Consider the following 14,566-nt stretch of genomic DNA (forward strand, 5'->3'; position numbering starts at 1 on the left):
CAATTTTTGACATATTTTTTGCATAAGTTAAATCAAAAGAAATCCTTAGTGCGAGGGATAGCTTAGTTTCTAAAGAGCTAGCTCAACTAGAGGTTTTAAATGCTATTTTTCATTATGTCCCAAATTTATTTAACATCTTTTTAACCATGTGTTACGAATACTTGTTAGAAAGACAAGTTTCGGGATGGTGAGTCTTGATAGAGTGTCAATGTCTCAAAAAACAATTCCCAATAATTGATGGCATACATGCTTCTATTAAGAAAATAATAATGATACTTGTTAACTCTAGTCAATTTGTCTCAACCTAAGTGACCACCCACCCAAGCATACTGCATTTCAATTAGGGCAAATGACTTGCAACCTAAGGATGGGTTAAACTGTTGACTAAGGAAAGACGTTTAGGGTAGTTACCAAACCCCAACTACATATAGTGACAAGGACTAGGGCTATATAACTAGGCTGACCCTCACTATTTAACTATCAAGCATGGTAGTGCATGGACTTCTCAATATTATCTTGTTTGGCTAAACTCTTAGCATGACACCCTCGAGGTGTGTCCTCGTGGCATAGGGCATTTAGTAGTTCATAGAGATTTTGTCTTCTTGACATTTTTCATTTTCTTTACTAATAACATTTAACTTTTAAAATCTCCTAGTGTGTGTACTCTCCCAAAGGGCATTAGACTATATAAATACTTATGAATCTAATTTTTGATTAACCTTTGGATGTTGTTTGACCTTGATTTTGCTCACTTGATCCATTGAAAAAATAATATTTTCTTGCTCCTACCACCTTTTCTAACGTCTCCCTAAAAAATTAAAGTTTATTATTCCTTTTCAACACTATGATAACTGGGTAACCTAGTTGATGTGCTCTATCTCAAGAATGAATCCAACTTCCGATAGCATATTCAGATACCATTCTCGTGATTAGATTTGAACTATGTGGACTGCATACTTTTAGTTCGGAACCTTACTTCGACTAGGATGGCATGTATCACCAATTACACCATTCGTTCCTTGTAAATCAATTAACATACTCCTCGATTGTCACTAATAATTCAATGCGCATGTGCATGTGTGCATGTTATTGTTTTATTGAGGTGCGCATAATCATTCAACATATTTGTATACATGTAGGTAGGTAGGTAGGTGTGTGTAGTAGGTAGGTACGTAGGTAAGTGCATGTGCGGGTACAGGTGTAGGCATGGCATGAAAAAAGGTGCATACGTGGGCTCCAGTACATATGATGTCATATGAGTGGGCATGCACATGCATGCCATATAACACGAGTTAACTATTCATGTGATGATGCTATCACTTTAATGTTTAACTTGCACCTCAATTCCCGCTTTAACTTTCTTCACCTTACAACCTCCTCACCTGAAGTTTGAAGTATACAGAGTCCAGACAGACTGTACATATATTGGTGAGACACTCAACTTTTTTAAGCTTAGCACATGCAATCTTAACTTCACAGCAGTCCACTCTCGAAGACTTTGAAGGTATGAAGTAGTATAATAATGTTGCATTGATCCCCAAATGGAATAACTCTCCAGCCATTTTACCAATCAGATATCACAATGACCAACCAATCCATCGATAGACCTGAATAAGCAAAGGTTGACATTAACTCCGGGGAGAAATCAAGAACCTAAAGTAGTCTAGCAAGATATTGAGAAATTGTGGGAACGTGTGCGTGCGTGCATCTCTCTCTCTCTCTCTCTCTCTCTCTCTCTCTCTCTCTATATATATATATATATATATACTCTCTCTCTCTCTATATATATATATATACACACATATATATATACATGTATATATATACATATATACATACATATATATATATACATGTATATATATACATACATATATACATACATATATATATATGTATATATGTATATATGTATGTATATATGTATATACATACACACACACACACACACACACACACACACATATATATATGTATATATATATATATATATAAGAAGCATCATTTTCTCCTTCCCCCCCCCCCCCCCCCCGTGATTCTCCTCCGAGAATCAGATTCTTGAATAAATCACTTTCATTCAGCCGGGATTGGAATCTCCCAACCTAGCCGCGATCAGCCAGGCTGCCTATCTATGCGGTGACAAACCAGTTACCGATACAATGCGAGACCCAATCTTACGGCTAAGATACTTGTCAGAGAGGCACTAATAAGGGCCAGAATCATTTGCCCATGATGTCATTACTTATCTCCTGATTCTTTATACATTTCAAGAAACGAGGAATGAAACATGAGATTTCCTCGTTTACGTGAATCACCATCTCTCATGCCTTACTGCACTACGAGTTCTGCCAGGCAATGGAGCTTCAAGCCTACTCTCCCTGACAGTCTGAAGCAACCAATGCAGGACTGTTTTGGCTGCGTTTATCTCTTGAATTTCTTGCCTGACAACTTCATCCACACCCTGAGGTTATACCAATTCAGCTGGGGGCTGAAGTTGTACTTGTGGAGCTGGCGGAGGTTGCTGTAAATTCTGAGTTTCAGCAGAGGAACCAAATGCTATAGGAAGCATCCCCTCAAATACATCATCTAAAGAGGCTGGAATCTGAAATTCAGCATTTGCATGTGCAGAATTTTTAGAGAATATGACATCTCTACTAACAAAAATCTTGTGTGTAGCAGGATTGTAGAGACGATAGCCTTTGCTTTGTGAACTATATCCCACAAAAATGCATTTTAGTGCCTTATCTGACAACTTGTGTCTGAACTCCACAACGTGGGCATATGCTACACAACCAAAAACTCTGAAATGGTCCACTAAAGGCTTTCTCCCATGCCATGCCTCATAGGGAGTGATTGTCTTCAAAGCCTTTGTAGGAGCCCGATTTAGAATATAGTAAAACCTGTGAGGCAACTTCTTACTTGTGAGCATGCATCTATCCATTTCCATGGCGGTGCGATTCTTCCGCTCTGCTTTGCCATTCTGTTGAGGAATAAGCCTCACTGTAAGCTGATGCATAATGCATTTTTCTTTCAGAAATGTCTCAAATTCATGAGACATATATTTCCCCCCTCCATCTGTGCGAAGTGTCTGCACCTTGAGTCTGTCTCATTCTCAACCATAGCCACAAAGTGTTTGAAATGCATAAACACTTCTGATTTTGCCTTGAGACCATAGACCCAAGTGTAGTTGGTAAAGTCATCTATGAATGTAACAAAATAGAGATAACCCCCAAAAGCAGGTGTCCTCATGGGACCGCAGACATCACTGTGAATAAGCTGCAATTTTCTTATAGCTTTCACTGCACCATCCTTCTTGAAAGGAAGCCTATGCATTTTGCCAAGAATGCAACATTCACAAGCATATGAGGAGGAGGCGACTCCAAAGGAGGTAATGCATCAACCATATCATGCCTCTGAAGTGTCATTAAGCTGCCATAGCTCATGTGCCCATACTTGGCATGCCATAACTCCGCATTCTGCATCGCAGCAGTGGGAGTGCTAATTGATAATGCAAAATGGGATCTTTTTTCATATAGATCAAGCTGAAAAAGACCCCGATACAAAGTGCCAGACAATCTCAAAGCATATTCATTTTCTTTGTCTCTGACTGCACACTGTCATCATCAAAAACAACCTAAAATCCTCCACTATTGAGTGAGGACACTGAAAGCAAATTCTTCTTTATACCTAGCACATAGAGTACATCTGAAATGCTGAAATCTGTTCCATCAGTGGCTGTGAGAATAATGTCTCCCACTCCACACACTGAATAAGAAGAATTATTTGCACAAGTTACCTTCTTCTTGGTGGGTGAAGAATGCAGAGTTACAAACAGATTTTTCTTGGAAGTGATGTGCTTTGAAGCACCACTATCAAAATATCAAGTATGCAGTGTCTCATCAACACTGAAAGAGCATTCGTCCTTTGAAGAATCGTAACTACAAGTTAAAAAAGCATACGGGTCATCATGATTAGTGGCTGTAGTATATGAACTACCCACTGAAAAATCTGAAGTGCAAGACAAAAAGGCATAGTCCTCTTCAACCAAGTTGGCTGCAACATCTCCTCCATCATGGCAATGTGTACCTGATGCATCTGATACAGCCATACTGGAATCCCTTTTCTTTTCTTTGGCTATGCGCTTCTTGCACTCTCCAATATAATGACCTGGCTTCTTGCAATAATGACAGATGCCCTTCTTTTTCTGCTTTTTTGTATCACCCTGTGCCTTATAAGAAGGCTGTCCAGAATCAACTTTATGCTGATGTGTGGGCTGATGGGCATGTGGCTTTTGCTGCCCTTTACCCTTGGGCTTGAACTTAGAGAGCATAGCATGCTCGCCAGCCCCGGTTGCCATATTTGTGCGTGTTTGTTCCTCCTGCAACAAAAGTCCTACCAACTCGTGAAAGGAGAAGGGATTGCTGCCCCCCCTCAATGACAAATTCAGCGAGGTGTGGAAACCAAGATAGGACTCAAGAAGAGAGTTCAGAGTAGTGGAGATCATCTCTGAATCCGGAATGACTTCATCAATGTGCAGCAATTGTTCCCTAAGATCCTCAATCCCTTCTTGGGATATAAAATGCACAAGTAAAGTCTGCAAAGAATAATATGCCCACAGTGACAAATACTGTCACAGCCTGTCAAAGGCTCAAAATGCACCACACTGCTCTGCTCAATGCCCCAAAAATCTGCAAATAGAATCTGTAAAAAGTGGCAAAAGTCTGCAATTTGACTCGTACTGAGTCCAAAACTGTTTGCAAACTTCCAAAATGCCCTTTTACCTGCAAAATTGCAACCCAAATGCAAAAGCCCTAATTTCTTGTGGAAAATTGCATACAAAAGAGGGCAAATGGTCTGAAAGCCCCAAATGTTGCACAAATTGCACTCTGCCTGCAAAAGCCCCAAATTGCACTGCAAAATTGCAGTGTAATTGCAAAAGCCCCAATTTCTTGGACAACCTGCAATCCAACTGCAATGTCTGCCCAAAAATTCAAAATGCCCCAAATTTTATAGCCAAACAATGGCTCAAATGCACAAATGCGTGACAAAAGCGCCTTTCAAAATGTCCTGCAAAGGAAAATTGCTCAAGGTACTAACGCCTCCAAGCTGTACGGACTAACAGTACGAAACTATCAGTACGACTAAGTACAGTTGTACGATCGGTACCGCCTGTACGGATGGACTCCCTATACCTTCACGGAACAGTACTGCGTTGAAGTACTAACGAGCTACCAGCTGTTGTACGGCGGCCTCTATGAAAATGCAGGTACGTACGGTTGTACGGCGCTGGCAGAGCGTATGGATGTACAGACTGCGCTGTACGGATGCTACTGCAAAGTTATACGGTGGAACTGTCAATCCATATAGCGTACGGACTTCGAGTTGTACGGACGAATGCAACACCATGTACTTGTACGGAATGGCGGTTGTACGGCAAATGTACGGGAACAGTCCGTACGACTGTACGGGTAGCATCGCAAGAGCAAACGTACAGATGAAGAACTGTACGGAAGTCCGTACGTTGTACGGCGCAAGATAGTACGGCTATACGGACGGGATCTGTGAGCAGGGAGCTTGCAGCAGGGAGAGCTTGCGAGCAAGGAGCAGGGAGCAGGGTAGGGAACTAGGAGCAGGGTCTTGCTGCTCTGATACCAAATGTTAGAAACGAGAGTGTGAGAGCAAGAGAGCTGAACGTAGTGCTTGCAATAGAAGAAGTGAGTAATACAAGAAGTGGGATAGGTTTTGTCTAAGTGACAAAACCTTATCCTTCACTAACCGTAGTTAGTGAACTAACTGTGGTTAGGGGAAAAAACCTCTAAATGAGGGAAAAGTGCCCCTAACCTACTTATTACATTACATTGGTCACTGCTAAATTATAATAATAATTCTAACATCTCTCTCTCTCTCTCTCTATATATATATATATATATAAGAGAGAGAGAGACACACACACACATACATATATATATATATCTTTCATGAACCCGTTTGTCTTTATGAAATGTAAATGATAGCAATATACAAAACTCAAAATATCAGACAAAAAATAACTCTTCAACAAGTAAACAGATGGTTATATCTTTCAGGAAGAAACCTCTCATCGACGATCACAGTTCATCATACCCTGCCATAGCATGCTCATCTGCAAAATTACCAATTCAAAGTCTGATCAAAATCTTGTGATGCTTACTTTCTACTTAGAAAAAGAACTTACCAGGAGAACTAAACTGTGAAAAGAGTTCTGGTGTTCTCGTTCTACACTAACAAAATCGAGACATTGCAAGTCTTACTGTGTGGCACAGTTGGAGATCCAAATGCACAGAGGCACAGAGCCCTCACATGCCGTAGTGGCCAGGAGAGCTGCTTTCATGAGGGTGGGATCATGGTGTATTCTTCATGTACACATCCACAGGGCCTTCATGTACTTCCACTCTCCGGATTGGTTGTGACAGCCTCATTTCTATTCCGCATGATTTGTATGAGGTTTTGATAGGATTTTATCCTAATTCTATGTATTTTGGTCACAATTAATATAAGTTCACTTTTCTTTCTTCCTTTTTTTTGTCTTTTTTTTTTGCGGAGGGGGGCGGGGGGCGGATGATCTTGCTAAAACATGTCCCATGGCACATGATTGAGTCGAAATCGTCATTGAATTCAAACTGCATCCTACCTGCTTGTTTTTCTTTGAATAAGAAAGCAATCTCTCGAGCAGCTGATTCCCGTGAATCAGAACCATGGACACAGTTCTGTGTTGTATCTGACCCAAACATTGCCCGTATGCTGCAATGCAGAAAAACAATACTCTTTTTGGTTTTTGTCTCCTGATCTAGACGTTTATATAAAGTGATGTCAAATTATTCACTTCGACAGGTCTTCAGATCAAAATATTTAGAGTTTGGGTGATACCAAAAAGATATCCTTTCTTGCATTGTTTACATGCAATTGCATGAGCAAAGCGGAGGCAAAAAAAATATTGAGGGAAAAAGGGGTGATAGCTAATTGTTTCGCACCTATTTGGTTTCTCTCTTTGTGCCCTCTCAGGATCTGTTGGTCCAATTAAGGCTCGCCATTTAGCCACAGCATTCTCACACTGTAACACCAATGCTATCGAGGGTCCACTGCAAGCCCAGTTACAGCATGTTACCAGAACTGAAATTTAAAATTGTGGGCATGAACCTGCGTTAAGAAATACCATCACTCAAATCTTTAGCATTTAAACAAGGCTATTGCACCAAAGATCGATGGTATCCACAGATGACAGCTGATTGAGAAAATAAATGCCATGTCATTAACTAGCAATAATGTTTAAACAAAACAAGTAAATGTGTGTGGAGTCTGGTAGGTTGGAAAACTGCATGGCTATTCTAGAAAATGGGGAGCAAGGAACTATGTAAGCTGTTGAAAACATGACGTTTGGAGAAATAATGCATTAAGATTGTGATCAGAATTTTTCTGCGCTACTCATGACAATAGGCTCCAAAAGCACAGCAGGGAATCGCCACGCACATCTAGGATCCATGCAAACGAGAATTTTGGAACTAACAGACATTGATTCTCAAATGTATTCTACAAGAGAATCCACATCAGCATGAACAAACCATAGGAGCTATGAAAGCAGGTCAGACTATCTTATTTTTAAACGAGTATAAAAAAGTCTGGCTCTATGGTGCTCAAGCCTCGTGAGGAAAATACTCTATCTTTTTGAGGGAAGATCCTAAGCTTCCACATCTTTCTAAATTGGAAGGATGGGAGAGGAGGGGTTGCTTCTATGCCAGACCATCCTAGAAGGGGTTCCTGGATAGATCCAATGGAGATGGGGCCTGTGGCTCAGGGAATTACGGCATGTGGCTACCAACCACGGTCTCGGGGGTTCGACTTTATCTTTGAAAAGGGTTTTTGAATTCCAAAACTTCAATTGTTAGTAACCCATATAAAAACTTCAATCATGAAAGAAAGGCTTTCCATACTCAAAACCCACCGGTTTTACATTGAGAAACTATGCTAGCTTCTTGACCAATTGTTCCCTTGAGCAATTAAGATAGATTCTTTGTCCCAATCTTTGCAATCATCATCTCAAAAGTAATCCTTCTTAGTATGTAAATACTAAGTAGACGTAAGTATTCAATCCAGGAAAACTTGCAACTAAGAATAAAGCTATGAGACCCATCAATTAAAAGGCCTTAGCTCAGGCATGCTGCAAAAAGAAGATACAAAGACGTTATTCTTACAAATTGAAGGATCCAATGAGAATGTATCCTAAAACCCTACCGTGTTTCCAAATTCATCGGAGGATATCAGTGAGGTACATCGATGGATCCACCACAGCCTCCATCTCTGAAGGTATTATACCTCCCACCACCATGAAGCTGTGTAAATGCTTCAAAAAAGAGTCCGATGGTAGGAAGGAAACCACCATTATGGAAGTTGGAAGGGACCCACCATAGTCCCATATCTCATGCCAAATGTACCACAATGAAGCTCTTCCAAGTAGAGCCCACTGTTACAAACAGCCTCAGTGAGTCTCTACGATCATGAAAGTCAACAGAGGATCCCGCTCTTTGCTCCAGTAGATGTAAGCATCTACAGCTTCATGATTGTGATCATATGTACACCTCAGTTGGGTCCATCATACTCAAAGCTTAAACACTCTTGCTCAGCACATTTCTTCTCCTCAAAAACGATGCTGTCATCACTGAAACAACCATCGGACTCCCCCCCTCACTTGTGGCATGTACTTTGCCTTGCAATTGATTCACCACCGACTGTTCAACCAGGACCAAATCTCTTTACAGCAGCTATGAAAGCATCATCGTTTTCTTCAGGTTTTTGTTGGATGTGGACTCCCACTTCCCTTCTTCTCAAGTCACTCATCTTCCTTTGACGTGCCTTCTTCTAGATTCTCCTCTCTTGCCCCTCATTTCTGAGTACCTTTTTCTGGTACCTTCAATGGCACCTCAATCCACTTCCCTGACCCAAACTGACATACTACACCACCTTCATTGGTTCGACATGACCCTATGGATGTCTTCACAGCACTGTACACGCTCTCATACAACGGCAAGCCTCTGGGAATTTGATTTGACTTTCTTCACCCCATCACTACAGCTTTTCCGTATGATTTGTTATGGGAGATTAATTCTACATATTTCTTTCAGGAACCTAATGCTCACGTTCTGAAGCATCATTGGAGCAGATTTGACAGAGGTAGGGACATTTGACACGAAGATTACTGAGACATGAGGAAGCCATAGGACATATGCTCCCAGGCTGCCAAAGACAGATTGTAAGACTTTCCTCAAAGAGTGCGGGATCATGACATATTCATTTAGTTGACAGTATGGTTGAGGCAGCACTACGGTTCACTTTTGCTAGACATCAGCCGTGGTTGTGTCTCCACCTGATCTGCATTTTCATACTCAGAGTTGGTTCATCTTCTCACAAGACCTGTACAATTGGTTTGGGGCAAAATAATACTCTCTTACCCATTACAAACAAGATATCAACCCTATACTCATCAATAAAAGAGTAGGCTACCTTAATGGGGATATCAATCTCTTCAAGGGTGGCTAATATGCAAGCAGAGAACCAGTTCACATGACCTCAAGATGAAAATAACCAAGCAAAGAGAGAAGATAAATATGCCGCGAGTAAAATACGAGATCAGGAAAACACCCACTTCTCCATTGTCAAGCGTGTCAACACACCAAAAAGAAGTACATCATCCATATTGTAACGCCTGCCAACATACACAGCAAGCCAAACGAGAGAGCTCCTACCAAAACAAGTCGCAACCATCAAGAGAGATCATTAGAAGGGAGCACAACCTAGCGTTAGAATGGTGTGAGAGATAGAGAAAAAGAGCTAGGGAGTGAAGAAATCGTAGACAAATGTAGAATCCATGAAGGCTTTCATTCATTCATCATCATCACTAAATGAGACAAGTGAAGTACAAGCCTTGTACCAAGTGCATATGGGATAAGTCTCATAGTGACACGTGGCACTCACACATGACTCACATTAGTACTAGATCTCCTAGTATTACACACCAATCATCACATCAACACACTCTTTGGCTATGGTATCTCCAACACCCCCCTTCAGAGCAAAGAGTGTGAGACCCAACACGCAAAGAGTAGACCGATCCCCCCTCCACCGCAATACTGCAAAGAGCAAGTTCAACTATCCAACACCTCCCGTCTGATAGTGACTTCTCTATCAGCTTCCGACCGGCGAGGGCAAACCATAACTCATCACCCTCCCTTACTCTGAACTGGGTGGTCAATATCATGAAACCAAAGTAAAAGACAATACATTCATTTTTGGGGGCAACCTAGGACGAAGTACCTCTTATTGCCTCCAAATACATCCAATTTAGAGGGACAACTCAAGGCTAAGAACCGTTATTGACTCAACACAAACACACATAGCATAGAGGGCCTAGAAAGCCCAATCTGTGTCCTATGGGTCCTCGAGAGAGAGGCCATGAACCTCTGTTGTAGCTGCATGTATCTCCTCAAGGGGCTCTTCACGTTCAGCTTGTTCTTTAACAAGAGATGAGCATGGTGCTTCTCTTGTTCATGTTCCTTCTTCTTGAAGAAATGAGCTTCAATGTGTCCTTTCCTCTTGCAAAACTTGCAAATAATGTACTTGTTGGTCTTCCATTTGCTTGTGGAAAATAATTAACCACAAGAGAGGCTTCCTTAGTGGGACGGTCCTTCTCAATGAGTAGTGCCACCATATCATCAAACATGGTAGTGGCAAGGCAAAGGGCTTCAAGAGTTTGCTCAAAGAGGGATATTCCATGCATACTCTTCGTAAGGACAGCCATCTTATCTTGAATTTTCAAATCATAAAACGTGAGCTTCAGAAAGACTTTAGAGTTCGTGATTTTATTACCAAACAATGCCTGAAGGAGATCCCAAATCTCCTTAGCTCTTGACTTGAAGTCCACATGATGGATGAGAGAGTCAAGAGTTGGTGATTTTATTACCAAACAATGCCTGAAGGAGATCCCAAATCTCCTTAGCTCTTGACTTGAAGTCCACATGATGGATGAGAGAGTCAAGAGTTGGTGATTTTATTACCAAACAATGCCTGAAGGAGATCCCAAATCTCCTTAGCTCTTGACTTGAAGTCCACATGATGGATGAGAGAGTCAGCCAAGCAAAGACCAATGAGGGAAATAACCTCGGCATTCTGTTGCTTCCAAATGCTTTGGTGTTGCTAATCAAGTAATTCAACTTGTCATCCTCAACAACATCCCAAACACCTTCGCGCATAAGGAGCAGCTACAGCTTGGTTTGCCATGTGGGAAAACCTTCCCCCTTGAACTTCTCCACGAGCAAAGGACTGGAAGACAATGAAGTCATGATGGAAAGACCTTGATGAAGGCGGACAGCAAGCTGAAATGAAGGACCAGCAAAGGAACAGGCTGGTCTCGGGCAGATATAGGTGTCTAGTGGTATTTGGCGTCAATAAGAGATACATTGCCCTAGATTGTCCCTCAAAAATGAATGCAGTCTTTTACTTTGGTTTGATGGTATTGACCACCCAGTTCAGAGTAGGGGGAGGTGATGAGTGATGTTTTGCCCTTGCCGATCGCAAGCTAACTGAGAAGTCACTATCACACGGGAGGTGTTGGATAGTTGGACTTGCTCTTTGCAGTATTGTAGTGGAGGGGGGATCGGTCTACTTCTTGCATGTTGGGTCTCACACTCTTTGCTCTAAAGGGGGGTGTTGGAGATATCACAACCAAAGAGTGTGTGAGCTGTGTTGTGTGTGGTGTGTTGTACTAGGAGATCTAGCACTAGTTCATTTGTGAGTGCCACCTGTCACCATGGGACTTATCCCATATGCACTTGGTGCTAGTGTGTGAGTGTGTAGCCTATAAAGGCTTGTACTTCACTTGTCATTTGATACTTGATGAATGATTATGAGCCTTTCTATTATGTCTTCATTTGAGTATTATTTCCTTCCTCCCTAGCCCCTCTCTCTCTCTCTCTCTCTCTCTCTCTCTCTCTCTCTCACACACACACACACACACCTGCCATAGCTGCCACGTCATCCTAGACCTAATCCTAACCCGAAACCCCAACTCTACTCAGCTCCTTGTGCAGCCGCCTCTTTCTCTCAGCTCATTTCTGCCTCTAGCTGCCTCTCGTTGCAGCCGTTTCCATCCGTCTCTACCAGCCCACAGCCCACCTTCATTCGGAAGCTTCTAGAGCTTTAGGCACTGATTCACGGCCTTTTTTGCTTGCTGGTCAACAGTTTCTGCAACGCGCGCCTGCACGTGTTTAACGCCAAGAACAGCCTTTCATTGCTACTACTGTGTAGTTGACCACTTGGCAACATTCTTTGCAGTATTTCGAGGCCTCTGAAGGCATTGTCAAGCAGTCTATTGGCCTCCAGCATATCTACATCAGCCGCCTTTCACATAGGCAACCTGTTTTTTCACTTCGGAGTGCCCTGGTGAGCCGTTTTGATTATTATCACACCCACAATTGCTCACCTCTTAATTTGTTTCTACATTTCGTGGCACATGCCTGCTGCTTTCTGATTCGGGTTCACATTTGGAGCACCAGGCCTCTATTTCTGTCCTCTTGCATACGTGGAGCCTCCGAGGCCATCGACTAGCTGCTGGGCACATTATTCAAGCATTCCTTCAACTGCCTTGCATTTGAGAAGGCTGCTGATCCATTTCAACCCCCTAGACCAGCGCCCCTCTATTTGCTGGTTTATTCATTTTAAGTTTGCTGGCTCTTCATTTGCTGCTGCGAAATTTGATACCTCAGTTTGTCACTATGGAGCCTAGTCCTCGTGGTGAAGACCAATCAGCACACTGCCTTGCATTTGAGAAGGCTGCTGATCCATTTCAACGCCCTAGAGCAGCGCCCCTCTATTTGCTGGTTTATTCATTTTAAGTTTGCTGGCTCTTCATTTGCTGCTACGAAATTTGATACCTCAGTTTGTCACTATGGAGCCTAGTCCTCGTGGTGAAGACCAATCAGCACAATTCTCAGCTTGGGATGAGCAGAATGACAAAGCACTGGCACTTATTGGTGTGAGAGCAAGAATGAGCCAATAGAAGAGTGCTTGTGGGCATGAGGACTGCTCAAGGTGCTGTAGCAGATCTGAAAGCCTCCGAATCTTCAAAATGGCTGAGCAGAGTGCTCCAAAATGCAAATCAGCTCCCTAGAACAGGTCTGGGATGATATAGCAGGAGACTCTACTGAAAAACGGCTGTTCTGAATGAATTAGAGGCTAGGAGCAGCCCCGAAAGTGCTCTATTGAAGGCGGTTCTGTAGCAGCAACCCTAAGCAGCAGCAGCTGGTTATGAATTCTGTGTACATAAAGTTAATTCAAACGCTTTACTATACAATGCTATAGTGCCATCACATGCTTCGTGTCCTCTACTAGTAGCAAAGATCCAAAGGAGCTAGCAACCGTTGTAGAATCTTCTAGAAAAAAGTGCAAAGATCCAAGTACCCACAAAGCGCTGACGGAAAACGTGTGCTGGCTGTCATGCAGCCTGCTTCTCGGGGTCCCAGCTCAATGCCTAGGTACCCTGAAAGCTGGCGCCAACAGCCAATGTGGAGGACTACACAACCCATAAGTAAAAATGTAAAAAGATCCTGTAAGCCATGCCTTGCAAAAACACTCCCCGTTTTGGCAACTTTTCAAGAGCCCTGTGCCTTGCTCCCAAATGACTTGCAAGGTGTAGATGATGCATGCCAGATATTGACAAGGGTAGCTGCACTGGCAATCTGCACTGCGTGACCCAAGTACTCTAGGTGGTGATGTTGGTAGCCATCCCAGACATAGTTTTGTATAGGAAGAGTTTTGGTTGTCATTTGGAAGAAATCTTGGATGTCTTGGCTCATGACATTCTCTCCATCTATCAAGTAGGGCAATAGAGGACATAGTGTTTGGGAGACTGTGTCTAACATTACGGCCTAAAACGTCTAGGGTCGTGCGTTGCATTCAGGTGATGGACGCCCAACAGGTCCCTCCGATGGCTACCCTAGGTGCCATTTGGCGGGACATCATCTTTACTCTGCACACCATCTGGAAGCGCAATACTCCAAGATCGAGAGCAACTGCCGAAAGGCGGGAGCATTTCTACAAGGCTGGCCTATAGGAGTCTTTTACATCCTTTTCACGGGAGACATCGACTGGACGTATGGACAACCACCTAGGTTGTAAGCCCTTGTTCCAGAGATTCCTTAGGTAGTGAGCTAGTTCTCTAATACAAGTTGGTTCTTTTATGACAGCCAATTTTTCTCTTTATACTTACCATCCTTAGCTCCCTTTGGAAGTTGATCTGTATGGTGTTTTTAAAGCATTAAAAGAAGTTTCCTTTTTCTTTATTTTAAAAAAAAAATTGGGACTCTTGCTCCATTTGTCCTTGGATTTAGTCTCTATGCCTTTGGGGTTCTTTTCCAGGCACTCACCGTGCAAATTTCACTTTTGCAAACATATGCCTTTAAATTAGTAGCTGAATAGAGATTTGTTGGATCAGCTTTTGTTGGACAAAATTTTGCAGGGCACACCACGTTTGCAGGACAGA

At 42.4% G+C, this 14,566-nt stretch overlaps 1 protein-coding gene across 3 annotated transcripts in view; it reads right to left on the reverse strand.

The window, feature by feature from the left end:
• Positions 1-1,355: 1,355 nt before the first annotated feature.
• LOC147893423 (putative nucleoside diphosphate kinase 5) overlaps positions 1,356-14,566 on the reverse strand; it is a 35,791-nt gene continuing 22,580 nt past the window's right edge. The window contains exons 3-6 of one of the 3 annotated variants that reach the window (XM_087386538.1): positions 7,011-7,118; positions 6,671-6,780; positions 6,095-6,142; positions 1,356-1,607 (exon numbers count right to left, since the gene is read on the reverse strand). In XM_087386538.1, the coding sequence (XP_087242664.1) occupies positions 6,108-6,142; positions 6,671-6,780; positions 7,011-7,118 (253 nt within the window). In that variant the 3' untranslated portion in view covers positions 1,356-1,607; positions 6,095-6,107. Of the gene's footprint in view, positions 1,608-5,016; positions 5,068-5,990; positions 6,143-6,290; positions 6,461-6,670; positions 6,781-7,010; positions 7,119-14,566 lie in introns of those variants that run through there. The other 2 variants (XM_087386539.1, XR_015542263.1) reach the window with 2 other exon arrangements.

Source organism: Dipteris shenzhenensis, chromosome 15, assembly GCF_047967505.1.
Source record: "Dipteris shenzhenensis isolate YYH24624 ecotype China chromosome 15, Dip_SZ_1.0, whole genome shotgun sequence".
NCBI classification, from domain to species: Eukaryota; Viridiplantae; Streptophyta; class Polypodiopsida; order Gleicheniales; family Dipteridaceae; genus Dipteris; species Dipteris shenzhenensis.